Source organism: Lipophrys pholis (genome assembly GCF_963383615.2).
Source record: "Lipophrys pholis genome assembly, chromosome: 13".
Taxonomy (NCBI): domain Eukaryota; kingdom Metazoa; phylum Chordata; class Actinopteri; order Blenniiformes; family Blenniidae; genus Lipophrys; species Lipophrys pholis.
The window spans coordinates 7,961,962-7,981,274 of record NC_137632.1 but is presented as its reverse complement, the minus strand read 5'-3'; the positions used below and the strand labels follow the sequence as shown (position 1 = coordinate 7,981,274).

Below are 19,313 nucleotides of genomic sequence, written 5' to 3'. Positions count from 1 at the left end.
ACACTATTTCAAACTGCTGCTCTACAGAGTGTTTAACCCCCAATGGGGGTAATGTGGATTTCAAGGTCTTGGTAAAAGACAATTCAACATATTAATGGGGCGAGATGAAGGATGTGCAACTTAGTGATTGGAAGATGACCTGCTCTGCCAACTGACCCACAGCTGCTGATAATCCTGTATGAAGATCAGTCTGCAACTACAATAACAACAATCAGATCCGAGAGCAAACTGAGAACATTCGGATTTCCAAACTTACAGTTGACAAAAACGAACAGCAACTCGGCATCACAACAGTGAGAAATGTTAAATATGATCAGCTTGTCAATGGTTTTGGATATTTATACTGATCCTATTGATAGGAAACCTTATTACACATGCTAGTGGGATTCAGACCTGCAAATCCACTCTATATATACACAAATAAATACACCAATACATAAACACAACCTATTTGACGATTTATTTCTATTCAACCAAAACATAACACTGAGCTTTAATTCTCTATTACCTATACACACACACACACACACACACATATATATATGAATCCATACCAATCAATCTTTTCTTAAAGGTCAGTATTGCAGCTGAGCAGAACGGAGGCGTTTCACTTCAGTAAAACTCACCTTGTGTTCTTGTCAAGTGTGTTTGCTCATCATGTGTGTTTAAATTGTGTTTAAATTGTGTTTAAAGACAGATGAAAGTGTTCATCTAAACCATGTCACACTAAATGTCTACATTAATATTAAAGTAATGTTACGCTGCGGTGTTAAGTTAATGGAGTTTGGTAAGTGATCCGCAGCACAGTTTAGTGAGCTCAGCCTTCATCATAACAACTTTGTTAGACTTTTCCACTTCTTAAACTTCTGCCTTTAACTCTCAAGCAAACTCCCGAAACTCCCCCGAAGCGGTTTCCAAACTTTTCGCCCGAAGCTCTCGCCAACTCGTCGGTCCAGTTCAGTAGTTTGACACGGATGAGGAGGCTGACAGCAGCCGCGCTGAGAGCCTCCGCAGCCGGACACAGCGGCGGCGGCGCCCCGCGGCCCGGACGGAGCGACGCTCCGGGGACTCACCGTCATGTTCCCCCGCAGGTTGCGCCTCTGATCCGGAGCTGTCACGAATGTCCAAACTTTTCTAAAAAACACTCCAACATTCCTGCTTCCGCTTCCTGAAAACAGCAGAAGTAGCAGCGTGGAGGGAGGAGAGGGGAGGAGGAGGAGGAGGAGGAGGAGGAGGAGGAGGTGTGTCTTCTTCACGCTGCAGCGAAGGAGAAACAGCGACATCTGCCGGTCCGCTTCTGCCACTACAACAACAACCAAAATCAGCTGAGGTGACCTCTAGGATGTTTTTGACCTCTGACCTTCTGCACCTTCAATCTGGATAACTTATAACAAGAACAGCGTCAGCAGATCATAGATAGATAAGTAAAGAACTCATTGACTAAGTAATCTTACTTTATTGACTCCTTGGGGAAATTCTTTTTCCCACATTTACAAATCCTGTTTCTATGCGGAGGTGCAGCCACATTACCGTGCTCCTGGAGCTGATAGGGGTCAAAAGTATTGCTCAGGGTCCCACTCCACCATGGGATTCGAACCTGCAAACCCTCAATACCAAGTCTGCTTCTCTAAGTTCTCGGACACTACAGCCCCCAGATAGATAGATAGATAGATAGATAGATAGATAGATAGATAGATAGATAGATAGATAGATAGATAGATAGATAGATAGATAGATAGATAGATAGATTTATGATCAAATGTTGAGCTTTTCTTTCGTTGTACCATGAACCACTGATTTAATTTAAATTGAATGGCAGGGTTACCCCATTCAATTTAAATTAAATCATACCACAAATACATGAATAAAAGCATTTTTAAAAGCTTACTATGATACTTTTCTATAATGCAGAGATGCAGAGAGGGAATCGTAACCTATCAAACCTTTGCAACAAATTGCCATGTTTTGTCTCCAAACCTCTCTTGTTGATTCATTGTTTTAGCAATATATTTTCTTTTTGAATGATAAGTAAAATATACAATCCGGAGCTCGAAACTGCTCAATCTCGCCCATGAGATGATAAAAAATAACTAACATGAGCTAACATGAAAGCCAGTTGCTGAGGGTGAATTTGAAAATGTAAAATACCACAAGGAGGAGGAGAACGACACTTCAGTGTATTTGTTGCCAGGACACATCATTAAAAATTTAGAAAATGTACCAATTTTTCTCTAAAATGTGGACATTTTTTTTAAGGATTTATTAAACAGCATTGAACTAACTATGAGCATTACTGACATTGTTACTGTTTCTGTAGTTTTTTTTTTGTTTTGTTTTTTTGTTATTTTGTTTTTTAATCAATCTTTAAAAGGGATTATCCCTGGGTCGTTGTAGCAGAGGATCCCCTTCTTAACTGACTGGGATATTGTAATAATATATATTTTATATATTTTAACCCCGAGATTTAAAAAATATATCAATGTCTAATTTTCAACATGATTTTGAAAATATTAAGAAAATAAATGAAAAGCGGTGAGGTGAAGAGTTGAGATAAAGACAGAAAGTATGAGATGACTTTCAAAGTGGGCAGCTTTGCCTGCAGTACTCCCATGTAACCACAAGAGGGAAGCCAAGCCCCACATGGTTCAACTGTTTCCACCACAGACATCCAGAGTGAAAAAAAAAACTCCTCAACAACTCAAGTTTGTTATTGCAATGCGTGGATTTCTAAAGAAAACTAATCAAAACTATTTTTTTTTTCTAAATCTATCTCCAGATTACATTACATTTCATGTTCCTATTTCTGTTTCGAAGCCTATCTTCCTTATGTCATTTAAAAATATAAATAATTTAGCAAATAAGCTTTGTTTTTGCTTGATATCTCTTCTTAACATCTCATTTCTTTTGGTCATGTGACAGAGTTTATTTGTTTCGTTGGTCTCATTCGGAAATTTATTTCCGCGATTCAAACATCAGGAAAAAAAGTTAATATAATATAACAATCATTTTATCATACAGGTATAGCATAAATTATATATAAAAAAAAAGAATTATCATAGTATGAATAAGCACTAATATATTCAATATATGTAAAGCATTTACTGTATGTACTGGAGTTTAATATGAGGCTTTAGATGTTTTACATCATTTTGGTTAAATAAGAAATAGTTATCTTTTACAAAAGTTGGCATGTGGCATTTCACTATGTTATTGTGTGTGTGTGTGTCTTATATATAAACATGTATAGGTATAAACAGGGTAATCTGACCTTTTCCATCCAGTCAGGCGGGCCACAGTATTAAATAATCATTCCTATTCAACACTGAGTCACTTCACTGTTCAAATAACAGAGGAGATCACATAATCTTGTATTGTCGTCTCTCAGATGAAGATAGAACTGATCACTATGAAGTTAAAACACTTTCAAAGACTCTAAATCTGATCTGTTCAGAGTATTCCTTAGTCTTTACATTCAGTCCTCCTGAGGCGAGCAGCAGAGCGATGCAGATATTGATTCTGTGTTAAATATTAGCTGTCGGGGACAAACAGGTCCTCCCTGGTTGCCTGGAAAAGCGCCTGACAACCAGGACAGCATGGCAGGGACGGCCTGGTCCAAAGATCATCGCCTCTCTTCTGTTGGTGCGATGGTTCAACTCTAGAGGAAGCAGAGTTACTGAAGTGACGACGACGACTTGCTCAATGTCTTGGTTTCCCCCTAAAAATACTTCTTCTAGAAAGTAAAATGCAGATGATGAAACAATGAAGCATTTTTTTCTGATGGATCAACGTAAGAAATGTGATTTGTGTTTTCTGGGAGAGTTAGTATCTGATGTGTGGTTGAATTGGTCCTCATGACTAAATCCTCACCCTTCCATCATCGGGCAGCTTCTCCTGGAGAACCTTGAGGTCAAGTCAGCTTCAGTTGGTGTGACTCGTCCCAAGTGGCTCCAACCAGGGAGCATGTGAATCTCCTCATCAAACCATTCCAACAAGTTCTTCTTCTCAGTCTGAGTCGGGGGTTCGGTCTAACGTCTTCATCTATGACGAAGAGTCAGGCGTCTCACTCCTCTGATGAAGACCTGGAGATGAAGGTTCATGTAGGTGGACCAGATGAGAAACACAAACCGTTGCCTTGCTGCTGCCACTTTCCCTGTTTGACTGAACATTATACTGTCGACCAGCCAAGTTTGTTTTGTTCTCATAAGAACCATCTTTTTTAGAACTAAACCAGGTTTTGACAGTTGAGCCGCTCCAGTCTCTCTGAAAAGGCATGTTCCTGCACATGTTCTCATTCTCAGTGGACCATAAAGACAAAGTGGGGACGTTCCTGGCGCAGCACCAGGTGGGAACCTCAGGGTGTGGAGGATGAAGGTTCTCCCCGTGCACGTGTGGGTTTCTGCAGGTACTGTGGTTTTCTTCCATCAGTCACCCTGATATGTCCTACCCATACATTCTGTCATTAAACACCATCTTCATCATCACTAAGATCATCATCATGTTTATCGTCATGGTGTTACAACAAGCCTCTGAATGAAGAGATGGACTGAGAGGTTGTCACATCTTCCTCACACCTACTCCATCATCCTCATCACTACAGTCCTTTCGTGCTCTATGAGCAAAATTCATTTAGGGTTGTCACATGCCGCATTCGCACTTTTGGAGCGTTTGTGTGTGCGCATGCGTGCTTTCATGCGGCGACAGATGGTCAACTCTCCTCACGCGCGCACACGCACAGAGAGAGAGAGAGAGAGAGAGAGAGAGAGGGAGAGAGAGAGAGAGAGAGAGAGAGAGAGACTGGGCGTTACAAATGGAAGATTTGTCACGTGATCCCCGGGGCCGTTTTAATGACGTAAGCACCATATGGCGCGTGCCGGGAGGGGGGCGTGTGGGTGCTGGATATGCTAATTGCCCCCCGCCACCACCACCACCACCTCCACCACCTCCACCACCCCTCCTCACGCGGGGTATAAAAGATGCTGCACCCCACGCACACGTCTCAGAAACCTAACGGAACGACACGCACTTGTCACGCACGGATAACGTAGGTACAGGGCACGCGGGATGCGTGCGATCTGACGGACTGCGGCTCGTTACAACAGGTGAGTTTTTAACGGAACAAGCCGGACAAGAAACTAAATGATAAATTCCTCCTCAGGCGGGTTACATTTGAATTAATTATTCATTCATATTCATTTGAATTTTAAGAAATCAACACAGTGATAATCAAATTTTATCCTCAAACGCAGATTATTTAAATACATTTATAAAGAGAATAAATCAACAAGAGTTGGGTTTAGATTTAAGATTCAGGTATTTTTCAAAAGCAAAAATTGTTTTCTTTTAAATTTTGACTTAAAAACACGCGTTTTGTCTTTGTTAATACTTTGGCTTCTTTATTCGTTTACATTCATCAGGCTCGCTTCTACTGTCTGTCTGAAATTGTTGGGCTCAGTCAGCCTGATTTATTTATGCAACATTATTATTATTATCATTATTATCATTATCATTATTATTATTATTATTATTGAGCGCGCCAATAAATAATTAGATACGGTGTCGCCTTAAAAAACAACACCAGTAAAGGACATTTTAGTACTTATACAATATTAACTGTTAATTTCAGGTAATAGAATTTGTTTTCATCTAGCCGACATTTATTTGAGTTTTTTTTCTTTACAAATTATTGTGGATATACTTTTATTCTGTTAGAAACGATAACCATGTCTTTAGAAAAGATAACATATGTCTGTTTGTTAGCGCTCGAGCTGAGTTAAAAGTTTGAACCTTATGCGATCATTTCACTGGAACCGCACAATTATTTCTTTTCTTAAACTTTCAGCCTTTTAATAACTGATTTTAAGATCCCGTCTCCGCCCTCAGATGAATAAAACCTCAAGTAGCCTATTTATGTTCACTGGTTTAATCACAAATATTTGAAAATGCCATTAAACCTAACCCTAACTACTGTGAGCGATCTTCTGTTTTATTCTAGGAAAAAAAGATTGTGTGCAATATTAAATATTAATTTCTACTTCTTCGTGCGTTATTTGAACGAAATTAAACATTTTCGTTGACTTTTCATTAATACAGACGTCTTTATATGTATAGTTAATATTTAGCGTGTCATAATGGTGTGATTTCCGTAAAAATAAAAAGTAATAATTTGGAAATAGTGGTTGAGCTTTTAAAAAGCTGACATTTGTCATTAATAAATGTTTCCTCAGGAACTCAGCATAATGACCAGGTCTGTTCGGGAGGAGAAGACATCCATGGAGCCGGAGGAGCAGGAGGAGCTCCGCAGCCCCGCAGACAGAGAGGCGGAGAGGGGAGCAGGAGGAGAAGGAGCAGGGGGAGAAGAAGGGATGGAGGACGAGGATGACAGCCTCCACCATATGGATGAAGATGATGATGATGAGGACGATGAGGAGGAAGAGGAGGAGGAAGAGGAGGAAGACGGAGAGAACAAACCCAAGAGGCGCGGGCCAAAAAAGAAGAAGATGACCAAGGCTCGGATGCAAAGGTAAACTCGATTTTTGTCTGAGCTCTCACGTGCACCGTGCAAATATCCACAGTCAGATACCACATCTCTTCTCCCACTTCTCTATCTTTAAAAATGCACCTTTTTGTCTTCTTAAATGAGACTTAATATTAACGTTTAAGAAATGAAATGTGAAAATTTGCATAATACCGACTAAAACCTTTTCAGATTTGTACATTTTAAAATTAATTTCAAAGGTATTGCTGCTTCTAAAGGACCTAGAAGTCTGAGATTTATAGGGAAAGTATTACAAATCAACAACAACTTTATCATTTAGTTTATGGCTCTCATGTTAAAAATCTATTGCACAGCCGGACTACTGTAACTGAAAACTCCTTATGTTGCTTTCAGGAGGTGAAATAGACCAAAAGCAGTGCAAAAAGTAAAAGAGAAGGCCTCATTCATAATACCAACATGTGAACACTTAATACAAGAAGAGGGAAAAACATAGATTAAAAAGCTCCAGAGCCAGCCAGTGGAATGTAATTAATAAGTATTTTTTACTGTATGCTAAATTCATTAATAACTTTTCTGCATACTCACCTATTCCTATTTACTTTAATCTATTTCTTTTAGATTTTGCAGTTAAAGCTGCAGTTAAATTCATAGGATGTTCTAGTAGTTAATCTTTGCTTGGAGAAAACTTGTTTTTTTTTTGTAAACAGCTGAGAACAGGCAGCAATTCACAGTATAAAAGAAGATTTAAACCATTTCAATTATTAGAAACACGTTTTGCAGCTTGCCAATAATTAAGAAACTGCCCCAAGGCCATTGTTCCATAAGTAATGTGGAGATGGGGTAAAGCACCATTGGAACTGAAGCGGTAATTCACTCTGGACATCTATAGTTTAATCAACTCATTAAATCTTCTCAGTGGATTTAGTCTCTCAGGCTTTATACATGCGGCTCTGCAGCGGAGCGAAACAGCTTCAAGTCACTTTTGCTATTTTCTCCCAATTTGTCCTGGAATAGTCACTTCATAAAGTGCAGTCTTCTATTTTGGGTGATAATTTCATCATGGCGCTCCCAACTGGATGGTTGCTGTCAGCTCTTATTAATTTTAGAAATATGGGTCAGTTGGGCCAAATAGCATCGAATTTGTCCTAGAAAATTGGGATTCATGGCAAATTGTAGTGGCTCTGTTGTCCAGATATACAAGACAACTTATAAAATCCATATCAGGAGGACAGTTTGGAATAAGAGGGACGAAGACAAGATAATTCATTATAAAGACAGAACTTATAGTACCCAAGTCCCTGTGATGTATTCCTTCATATGCAACTAACTAACTGATCGCTGGTATCTGGTAATGTTCCTATAGGTTCAAGGTGCGACGGATGAAGGCAAACGCCCGGGAGAGGAATCGCATGCACGGACTGAACGACGCTCTGGAGAGCCTGAGAAAAGTCGTCCCCTGTTACTCTAAAACCCAGAAACTGTCCAAGATCGAGACGCTCCGCCTCGCCAAGAACTACATCTGGGCGCTGAGCGAGGTCCTGCGCTCCGGCAAGGCGCCCGACCTCATGAGCTTTGTTCAGGCCCTCTGCAAAGGTGAGCAAACATTTAGCAGAATCAATACACAGTCGTGAGTCTGATCTGTAGCCACAATGACATGACAGGAGGAGTTATAACCATGCGTCCTCAACTTGGATCATTTCTGCCTCTAGAATCATCAAGACAAAACCATTCCCCCCCCTGGGGGGATTGTCACAGTAAAAAAGTCTGCATTTTTAATCAGTGTTTCGATGGGAATGTTGATTATCCTTCACAGAAAGTAGAATTAAACATATCTTAATTAATCCTCTCGAAAACAAGAACTAATGTGCAGCATTGAATAGCATGGCATTAATCTGTTGATATTTTATCAAATAGAAACATGGGTAAAGTGAATTTGGCCTGAAAAGGAAGAATCGTACTTTGGGGTGAAGAAAATCAGCAGATGAACTCGGTCCAGGACTAATTCCACGTGACTAATTCCACAATGCGTGCACAAAATTCACCAAAGAAATACCAAATACTTCTACACTTCAAGAAATCTAAATGGTTCTTTAAAACAAACATAAAATATGAAAATATGTGAACCACCAACTTCTGCAATCTGTGATGAATGAAATTACAACATGTAGCCACATGGAAGGCTTCAGGACGCCTTGGTTCAGGTGGCAGCAGGTAACAGAGGATGTGTGTGACGGGTATTGATTGGGGTTTACCTCTGTGTTGTCAGGTCTCTCTCAGCCCACCACTAACCTGGTGGCAGGCTGCCTGCAGCTCAACCCTCGGACTTTCCTCCCGGAGCAGACGCCAGACATGCCGACTCACCTCCCCCCGGCCGGCAGCGCCCCCTACCCCGGACACTTCTCCTACCAGAGCCCTGGACTGACGGCTGGCCTGCCCAGCCCACCTTATGGCACCATGGACCCCTCCCACATCTTCCACCAGGTCAAAGGTCAGCCCTACGGCCCGCTGGAGCCTTTCTTTGACGGCGTGCTGGTGTCGGACGGGCCGGCCTTTGACCCGCCCCTCAGCCCGCCGCTGAGCATCAACGGGAACTTCTCTTCGTCGTTCAAGCACGAGCCCATCGCGCCTGCCGACTACGACAAGAGCTTCTCCTTCAGCGTGCACTACGGAGCGGGCGGAGCGGGAAGCGGAGGACACACCGCCATCTACGGCAGCGGGGGGACCAACCCGCGGTGCGGGGAGCTGCAGGTGGACGGGCTGATGGGCTTTGATGGACACTCACACCACGAGCGGCTGATGAACGCCCAGCTGAACGCCATCTTTCACGAGTCCTGAAGACGAGGAGGACTCAGGACTGGAAGAGTGAAGGAGACAGAGAGACCTTTACACGGAGAGACAGACAGCCACTTGTACTTCTATCATTAAAATACCCGTCTCTCTGACGCCCTTCATCTTTCTTCTTTCTGTCCGCGTGGGGCTCCGCAACTCTTTCTGACGAGAGCGTTGTCGACGGAGGCGTCCCACCGACGATGTAACCTTCTTCGTAGCGCTTCATCCTGCAGGAATTGCTCTCTGAATGTCTCGTTAATATCAATATTGTCACTTCAAAAATAATCAATAATCAATGAGCAATAATCAGGAGAAAACTATGCAATTTTGTTCAAACCTGAGCGAGGCTCAGCTGATGATTCCAAATGTTGAAAGAATAAAGATTTCTCTATTTTTGGGTCAGTGTGTGAGGCGTGACGTTGGGCTGAAGTGTTCATGTTGTTCATGTGGTTTTTACTTTTTGCTTTTTATAACGTTCCTGTAGTGTTCTGTTAACATTTCATGTGACTCTTGTTCATATTTTATAAGATAGATGTTTATAAAAGGCCTTTTATTAAAAGGAATTCAATGGGATTCATCTCAAAGTCTCTGTTTATCTGCAACGACACAACCGACCACGTTGAGCTTACTGCACTTACATATAATTTAGACCATGGTGCCATTTGGCCAGTTTGGTCAGGAACTGCAGAAGAACAACAGATATTTCTTCATTGAATAACATAGACAGTTTTTGTTATGGTGTTGGTGAGAGTAATATATCCATAGTTCACTGGTCCATCCAACCCGACTTGATTCTATAAAGTCAACCAAATATAACTAAATGAAAAGAAAATTCAAGCACACCTTTCTGTTGGCCAGCCACTCAATTGACAGAATAAATTTGACAAGAATTTTCATCATGAATCATTTCTAACGTAATTTATTGAGAAGAAATCTAAATTAATTTAAACACAGCAGAATCCAAAATGATCATATTAGGTCCACTCTCAACTTAGAAAATCTACAATATGATTGCAGAGATGCCTGCTTTTATAAGGTACACTGTAAACTGTGAAGAGAATATTTTGTTTGTGGAAAAATACCTGTGCAGCTCCAAATGATCAGAAGCAGTCTTTCAAAAACAACGTTTCAAAAACTTTCCCAGTCAATGAATCACATCAAATTATGTCTTCAGATTTAAATCACTTAACAAGACAGCAATCGGTCAGCTGCCCGACTCGCTCTTTAAGACACTAAAGTCTAGAAATACAGTAAGTCCCTACGTCTCACTGAAGTCTCAGTGGTGCAACGATAAAGTGTTATGTTGAGTCTGATTAGATATTTTCAATAAAGACTCCAAGATTCTGAGTTTTTACTGTGGGATGTCGGCGGAAACTTTCACAGCAACAACTGTGGTCAGCAGTGCTCAGAGTGTGAGTGTGATATGAAACACACATATCTCCTTACAGAGGAAACCCTGTTAACAGCATTATCACACCTCCTGAAGGACAAAACCAGGATTACTGAGTGTGTGTGTGTGTGTGTGTGTGTGTGTGTGTGTGTGTGTGTGTGTGTGTGTGTGTGTGTGTGTGTGTGTGTGTGTGTGTGTGTGTGTGTGTGTGTGTGTGTGTGTGTGTGAGAGTGTGTGAAGGGCACAGATGTTCGTTCTGCAGGCAAGATTCTAATTTATGAAAATGATCTCGTTTATGCATGAGAGGCCCCTCCACTCAGACCGCCGTCCCGCTGTGTGAGTGCACGTGTGTGTAAGTCAACAGGGACAATATGGTGGCCATATCCCACCATTTAGTCTCCCTGTTAAACCAGAATAATGATGAGAAGAGAGTCAGCCTGGGACATTTAAATCCATCTTGTGCAACAGAAACCACTGCACCGGTATTTTCAGGGGGCGTAACACTGATTTGACAACTATTTGATCATCTGAACCTCCTTTTATCAATATGTTGGTCAGATTTCCACTTTAGTTATTTCTTTTTCTACTACACTTTGTGAAACTATAGGCAAATAATATGCTATGCAGACCAGAGTGCAACCAATGTCTTCAGCTGAAACTTAACCATATATGCTGACATCATGTGACACATAATAAAGATGACAATAGGATAAACAGCTCGGGAGAACATTTCAAAGTAAACCCATATTTCCTGTAGCCCTCAGAATCCTGCTATTGTTGCAACGAGGGCATTAGCAGCATCAAGTCTAGGAGCAGTCATCTTTGTGATAGCGGTTTAGTGTTTCTGTCTGTTGGCTGATCATAACACTGATTAATGCAGCTTAAACTCAGCCATCTGTCAGCAACACTCGTGCTGTGCGCTTGTTTGAGCTGCAGCTCATAATATGGTATTTATACCACACCCACAACACCTTCCTTTGTGATAGGCTTGCAGGTGTCTGTTAATCGGAGGACACATGCGCCGATGACAATGGAGGTGTGACAAACAGCCATAGCAATAGAGAGGATTCTCCGTGCCGTGCTTCAATGACTGGTAAAGCACTTCTGACAGAAGATTGAAGCAATTGTGAATATACAGTTTGAAGGATCTGCAATCATTGGGCTCAAACAATTCAGGGAATACAAATAAATTCCATAAACTATAGAATTAAATGAAATGGAAAACGGTTCTGTGGTGAGAGTAATCAAAATATGAAATTATTTTTGGGAAAGTAAGCATGAAAAACAACCATCCAGTTTGGTCTGACAGTACAGTTTATAGGGCTTCTAGTGGCATGAGCACCTTATACATATATCAATCATTTTGATATAGAAGGAAAAGTAATAGTAGAAGAAGAAAAACTTGAGCTTTGGTTTATTATATTATGTTAAAAAAAAGTTTCTTTATTTTCTGAATTTATCTTGACTAAAATATGAACTTACGTGACTTGCAAAACATTACATCATTTTACCATTTTCATATTGTTGAGCCTTTGTTGAATTGAAGCTGTTTTTTAGATTTATTGAACCTGAACTATGTTTTCAATGGATGTTCCACCATTTAACAGCATTTTATCCAAACTAAGGTCACTGCGTGCTTGTGCCAATCCCAGCTTATTATGGGTGGAGGTACACCCTGGAAAATTCAACAGTCCATCACTGGGCAAACACATAGAGACCAACACACAGGGAGAACATGCAAACCCCACAGAAAAAAGGTTCCAAGCTCAACATGGACTCAAATCACAGACTTCTCACAATGACTCTACAGTGCTAACCACTACACCACTGTGTGGCTTTATATAACTATTTTAGTATAGAATAAATTCTATATCAGTGCAACAAGAATGTATTTTTTATTTGCTGAGTCACGACCATAAAATAGGTTAATGAGAGCTGAATTAAAACAAAAAAGAGGTGTAATTGTTCATATTTCACAATAAAATAGAATGATATATACAGTGTAGAAGATTTCTTTATTTCATTTTAAGAACCCAAAACTAGACATTTAAGTTGTATTGTTGCTCATATGTACAGCTAATTTTATGGAATAAAAATGCCAGCATTTTGTAATTGGTCACAGGAGAAGTCTTTTTGAAAATCATGCATATTTTGTAGTAATTTATATTTTCTGTTTACTAGTTAAAAAATAAAAAAAATTAAAATTTTAATTAAATTAAATAAAATTTAATAAAATTTAATAAAATTTAATAAAATTTAATAAAATTTAACGATTTGAATCACTAGAAAAAGGCAAAAGCAAAACAAAAAACAAACTACAAGTAAGTCATGAAATTCTGTATATTCATTAGTAAATGAAGTGAATTTGATGAGCGTCATAAATAACCATAATATGGAGCCTATTAATCAACAAAAAACTGATCAGTGACGCAGCAATGAAATCCTGATCAGTGTTTGCGCGCTCCCGTAAGCGCTGATACAGGAGCGCGCACAACTCGATCTGCCGCGTGCACGAGCCGAGCGTCTGGTAAAGCCCGTCTCCATAGCGACGACACACCGGAAATACACCGTGATCGGCTTACTACATGTTTATTTGCGAGTAAAACTCAAAAACAACAGTGACTGTTTATATGCGAGTTTGTTTGTCGCCGCTAAAGTGAGCTGACATGTCGGAGCCCGAAGAGGAGCTGCGGGAAGAACCGAGAGACAGCACGAAGAAGAAACACGACAAGCGGAGCGGGAAGAAGAAGAAGGAGAAGAAGGAGCGTGATGAAGAGCAGCGGGTGGAGGAAGAGGAGGAGCAGAGGTCAGTACTTTCACTCAGGTTCATCTGAGTCCATTTTCCTCACACAGACCGAGATGAATTAATGAGTTTATATTGTTTCTGCAAACTCTTGAAACTAATAGTCAGAGTAGACAGCGAAACGATAATGTAACTTATGGTGATAATTACTTGGATTCAGTCGAAATGCAAGAAACATTGTCCTCTATAAACACGGCAAGTTAGTGATTAAAGTTAAAGGTGGTTTGCAATGTAAAGGAAATAAAGCTCAGACTCCTTTTATTGTCATTAAAACTGATTGGCATGATAAGAACTGCAGTTGATGGAGAAAATAAAGTAACACAAGTTGTCCACTAACCTGTGTGAACTTTTTGATTTGTGTAATCATTGAGCCAGAGAATATATCAATACAAACATAGAAAAAGAAGAGAAAGAATTTTAATTTCATCATCCAAGTTATGATCCAACAGTGCCGTTTAACATAGTATGTTATAAAAAATAGGATAATATATATCAATAGTGACCAGAACTTCCATAAAACTGCATTGAAAATGTAACTGTATAAACTGTGGAAATGTCGGAAATTAATGCACTCGTGGATTGCCAATAAATCTAATTGCACAGTGAAGACATTGTACAGTGATATATGGCTGTCCCTAATGTGCGATTGATGACCTGTTGACCCTTGATTGCAGTGTTCAGCATCCTAATGACCCATGGGTAGAAATGGTCCCTGAGCCGATTCGTCCTGCATTTTATGGCCTTGTACTCGCTGAATAAGTGCTATCCAGAGTGGTAAGGGTCTTCTGAAGTCTTTTCAGCCTTGCTGGCAATGACCTCCAGGGAGGTTCAGAGTGCAACCAATGAAAGACAACTTCTCCCCACACCATCACACAGTGAGCCACTTTTCACAATAAGATGGACTGAAGCAGGAACATGCTGCAACCATCCTTGACTTGGACTGTGAGTACCCAGCCCCGCTTAGATGGACAACATGAGTTTAATTCTGCATCTTCAGCTACAACCAATGACCTCAGAGCCTTCAAACTGTAGCTATGTCTCAATTCAGAGGCTCCATCCCACGAAGGACGTTGTCTTCTTATTTTTGGACAACGATCTCCGAAGATGTATCAGAAGTCCAAGATAGTAGACCGACTGGACATCACTAAAGTGTTCACAAACGAGGTGTGGTTCACTAGTCTAGGATGCAGGTGTGACAAAGCATTCTATTAATATTTCAATAAATGTTCAGATTAAGATTTTTCCTTGATTTTCTCATCAAGATATACAGTATGTGGAGCAAAATTATGTTCTTAGAGAACATAGCTTTTACAGTCCGAATCAGAAGTGTATTTATCATTTCAGTGATACGACTCAATGCCAATGGAAGTAAAATGTTTACTTAATTCAGTTGGTAAAATAACGCAACCGCGAACACCGTTAAGCAACACTGCTGCCTGCAGAATAATAGCCAGTGCTGTGGAAGTCTTAAGGCAGACACTTCCCAATGGTCACATAAAACAAATGCAGCCTTCTACAAACACTCCATTGTGAGGGGTTCCAGAATCCTGAGGGAGCTCATATTTCTAATGGCTTCTGGGAAGAAGGCGCCACGTAGTCCAGGGACGCCACTTACACGTTTATGGTGGACACTCCTAATAACCCGAGGGGTATTGCACAAAACCAGGATAAGGGATTAAGCCTGGAAATATTGGTTATCCTGGATAAACTTAGCCTCAAGTCGGTTGCATGAAAGCAGGCCAAGTTTGTCCTGGACAAGTAACCATGGTGACTGATTCTCTGCAGCCAGCCTGCACCAGACCAGGATAACATCCAGGATAAGGTTAAACCTGTGGTGGATCTGCTGTCAGGATTGTGAGAAATTAGTGTGTTTTACAGAATTTCCTCAGTTTTTCTACACATGTTCCATCATCCAGATATTATAACTAGTAATTTCATTTGCTGGTTGACTTTTAGTATTATGTATTAGCACAGTTTATATAGAAAGACCAAACGCACATATAAAAAGACAATATTTGAGCAATAAAAGTAAGAAGCCAGACGGTTTATTTGGAATGCTTTCCTTCATACAACACCAACAGTGAAAGGTTCAAAAAGAGACAAAAAAATCTGACCTCCCTCAAATAGGTACAATACAATACAGATATTTAAAAGAAATCCTACATGATGATGAAAGGGGAATAAAGGAAAAATTATTATTTATCACCACTTAAACTTTTGGACTACAATGGAACTGACAGACGATAATTTTGTTTCAACTGTATCTTAAAAATAGGTAAATCCAGCTCCGTCTCTTTCTGCAGATGTTTTGTAGTATTCTGATGATTTGTGAATTCTGTAGAAGAAATGCCAATTAGCACAACAGGATTTGTTCATCACATAGATCTACTTCAGCATATACTCACAATGTTACCAGCTTCCTTTTGAGGTTGTGCAGTCTAGGTCCTGCAACACATTTTTTACTTTTAATTTATATTTTTTGGACTAAATAAGCTGTATATCTCCACACATGTCTCATGGTACCTCAAGCTTTCTGGAGTCCACAGACAGTGTCTCCTCATCTGCAGAGGTTCACTCCACAGCTGCAGATGTGCCTCCCCCCTGCATATACATACACGAATCAAGAGAACTCATATTGACATTTGAAAGTACATGGCAAGCCAGTAATTGCAATAAAATGTACAATACAAACTGTATCCTCTTCTGGTGGCTCCAAAAGCACAACGCTGTCCTCAGACACTGCAAGCAAATTCAAAGTCAGACAGTAGGATATTGTGGAATCTTTAATCAGTAGTGAAAGTGCAATGTAGGCTGGCATGTACCTTGTAAGAAGCTGCAACTGTCATCATTTATACTTTACATAACCTGAGTAACAAGCACTTCTATGGGCCACATTAAAGCAAAAAACCTACTGATTAGTGGGCTTGAAAAGTCACCAGCTCCACATCCTTTAACTGTAATTATGACAGTTGCTGTGGAGTGCATTTTATTAATCTACATGTTTGGGCTACTCACGCATTAAACCGGTCCGCTATTGTCTGCCAGGCTTTTTCTCCTTTTTAGCGGCACTTGTGCTTCCTTCTTAGTGTATACTTGCCTTTAGTTCTTCATATTGTTGAATAAGCAGCTCTTACTCCGCAGGAGTAAATGAAGACACACGTCTGTTATCCATTGTTCCAGCGGTGATTCTGTGATCGACTTCGTGGACTTCTTATCCCAAACATCCACACCTGGCTTGACTAAGGCGCGTCTCTTCATCCTGAAAGCGCCGACCAGTCAAGCCTGCTCGGTTATCCTGGATGTCTTTATCTTACTTTTGTGCAATACCTCTGGGCAGTGCTACATAAACAAACAATTAGCTTTGTGCTTTCGCAAATGTGAGGCTTTCACTAGGATTGATGATGCAACTAGTGAGGTAGAGTTCATCTTTAGCTTTACCTCCAGCATGGACACCTTTCTGCTATCAAGTAGAAGGACATCAAGTAGAAGTATTTCTAACATCCAGATAACGATAACCTGTGCCTAAAAAAACGGAGCACTGCAGCGGTCATCTAAAGAAAAGTGGCTCAATAGTAGGTCTAAATAAACCGCTATACAGGAGAAGTTATAATGGTAATTTTAAGATGATGATCAATGCAGCTGAGACAGAAAATATACAGTCACTGAGTGCAATGTAAGAAGATGGCGACTATGTCTTTCAATCAGGATCGTCTTATAGAAATAGAATAGAATAGAAATACTTTATTTCAATTAGGCTGATTAAATTAAACACAACTGTTCATATTAGGTGGTTGTATTAGGAAGCGAGTGAACACTTCACTCATGTGAGGATGAAGACCTTCTACAAAAACTCTTCGGGGGATGTGATGTTAAGAAGATTGAGATCGACTGCTGGACGCTGGAGAATGGAAGAACGCATAATAATAATAATAATAATAATAATAATAATAATAATAATAATAATAATAATAATAATGATGATGATGATGATGATGATGATGATAATAATAATGATATATGGGTTTTATATAGAACTTTTCAGGACACTCAAAGACGCTTATGAAAATAATGAAAATACATCAAGCTTCCAGCTTGATATACAACATGTGTTCGTCTTGTATGCAATTAAGTGATTTTACACTGTCATCAACATAATGATAAAAACTGTCCGGGGTCTTCACCCTTAGTTAGTTGGGATCGGCTCGAGGACACTGCAGTAATTAACTAATATACAGGTACATCTCAAAAAATTTGAATATCATGAAAATGTTCTGTATTTCAGAAAGTCAAACCCAAATATGATATAGGTTCATGACACATAGTGTCTATTTCATAGAGTGAAATATTTGAGGCCTTTATTTCTTGAAATGTTGATGATTATGGCTTACAGATAGTGAAAACCCAAAATTCAGTGTCTCAGAAAATTTGAATATTACATAAGATAAAACAAAAAGGATATTTTAAACTAAAATGTATGGCTTCTGAAAAGTATGTTCATTTCTATGCACTCAGTACTTGGTTGGTTCCTTTTGCATGAATTACTGAGTCTTAGCGGCGTGGCATGGAGGCCATCAACCTGTGGCACTGCTCAGGCGCAATGGAAGCCCAGGTTGCTTTGATCGCAGCCTCCAGGTCATCTGCATTGTTGGTCTGGTGTCTCTCACCTTCCTCTTGACAATAGAACACAGATTCTCTCTGGGGTTCAGCTCAGGCCAGTTTGCTGGCCAATCCAGCACAGTAACACCATGGTCATCGAACCAGCTTTTGGTACCTTTGGCAGTGTGGGCAGGTGCCAAGGAAAATGAAATCATCATCTCCATAAAGCTTGTCAGCAGAAGGAAGCATGAAGTGCTCTAAAGTCTCCTGCTAGATGGCTGCGTTGACTGTGGACTTCAGAAAACCCAGTGGAGCGACACCAGCAGATGACATGGCAGCACAAATCATCACAGACTGAGGAAACTTCACACTGGACTTCAAGCAAGTTGGATTCTGAGCCTCTCCACTCTTCCTTCAGACTCTGGGACCTTGATTTCCAAATGATATGCAAAATGTACTTTCATCGCCACTGAGCAACAGTCCAGTTCTTTTCCTCCACAGCCCAGGTAAGACGCTTCTGACGTCGCCTCTTGTTCAGGAGTGGCTTGACACCAGGAATGCCACATTAGGATCCCATGTCTAGGATTGGTCTGTGCGTAGCAGCTCTTGATGTGCTGACTCCAGCCTCAGTCCACTCCTTGTGAAGCTCCCCCAAATTCTTAGATGCATTTTACTTAACAATCCTCTCAAGGCTGCGGTCATCACTTTTGCTGGTGCACCTTTTCCTAACACACTTTTTCCTTCCACTCAACTTTCTATGGACATGCTTGGATCCAGCACTCTGTGAACAACCAGCTTCTTTAGCAACGACCTTTTGTGGCTGACCCTCCTTGTGGATGGTGTCAATGACTGTCTTCTGGACATCTGTCAAGTCAGCAGTCATGATTGTGTAGCCTACTGACCCAGACTGAGAGACCATTTAAAGGCTCAGGAAACCTTTGCAGGTGAGTTCATTAGCTGACTAGAGTGTGACACTTTGACTTTCCAAAACTGAACTTTAACACAATATTCTAATTTACTAAGACACTGAATTTTGGGTTTTCATCATCTGTAAGCCATAATCATCAACATTTCAAGAAATAAAGGCTTGAAATATTTCACTGTGTTTCATGAGCCTATATCATATATGGGTTTGACTTTCTGAAATGAGTGACAAAAAATATTTAACATATTCTCATTTTTTGAGATGCACCTGTACG

The 19,313-nt window shown here is 40.3% G+C and overlaps 3 protein-coding genes across 4 annotated transcripts in view; 2 read left to right on the top strand and 1 right to left on the bottom strand.

The window, feature by feature from the left end:
* itprid2 (ITPR interacting domain containing 2) overlaps window positions 1–1,188 on the bottom strand; it is a 44,875-nt gene extending 43,687 nt beyond the window's left edge. For both annotated transcript variants that reach the window (XM_080478274.1, XM_080478275.1), the window contains exon 1: window positions 1,074–1,188. The gene's annotated coding sequence lies outside the window, so the exon portion shown is untranslated. The remainder of the gene's footprint in view (window positions 1–1,073) is intronic.
* Window positions 1,189–4,869: 3,681 nt separating this feature from the next.
* On the top strand, window positions 4,870–10,226 carry neurod1 (neuronal differentiation 1). The gene is made up of 4 exons (XM_080479111.1): window positions 4,870–5,099; window positions 6,225–6,520; window positions 7,860–8,089; window positions 8,763–10,226. The coding sequence occupies exons 2-4, from the start codon at window positions 6,237–6,239 to the stop codon at window positions 9,329–9,331; spliced, it is 1,083 nt and encodes a 360-aa protein (XP_080335237.1). The 5' UTR covers window positions 4,870–5,099; window positions 6,225–6,236; the 3' UTR covers window positions 9,332–10,226.
* Window positions 10,227–13,220: 2,994 nt separating this feature from the next.
* Window positions 13,221–19,313, top strand: part of cerkl (CERK like autophagy regulator) — a 33,138-nt gene continuing 27,045 nt past the window's right edge. Inside the window, exon 1 of the mRNA XM_080478522.1 lies at window positions 13,221–13,521. Coding sequence (XP_080334648.1) covers window positions 13,382–13,521 — 140 coding nt within the window. The 5' untranslated portion in view covers window positions 13,221–13,381. The remainder of the gene's footprint in view (window positions 13,522–19,313) is intronic.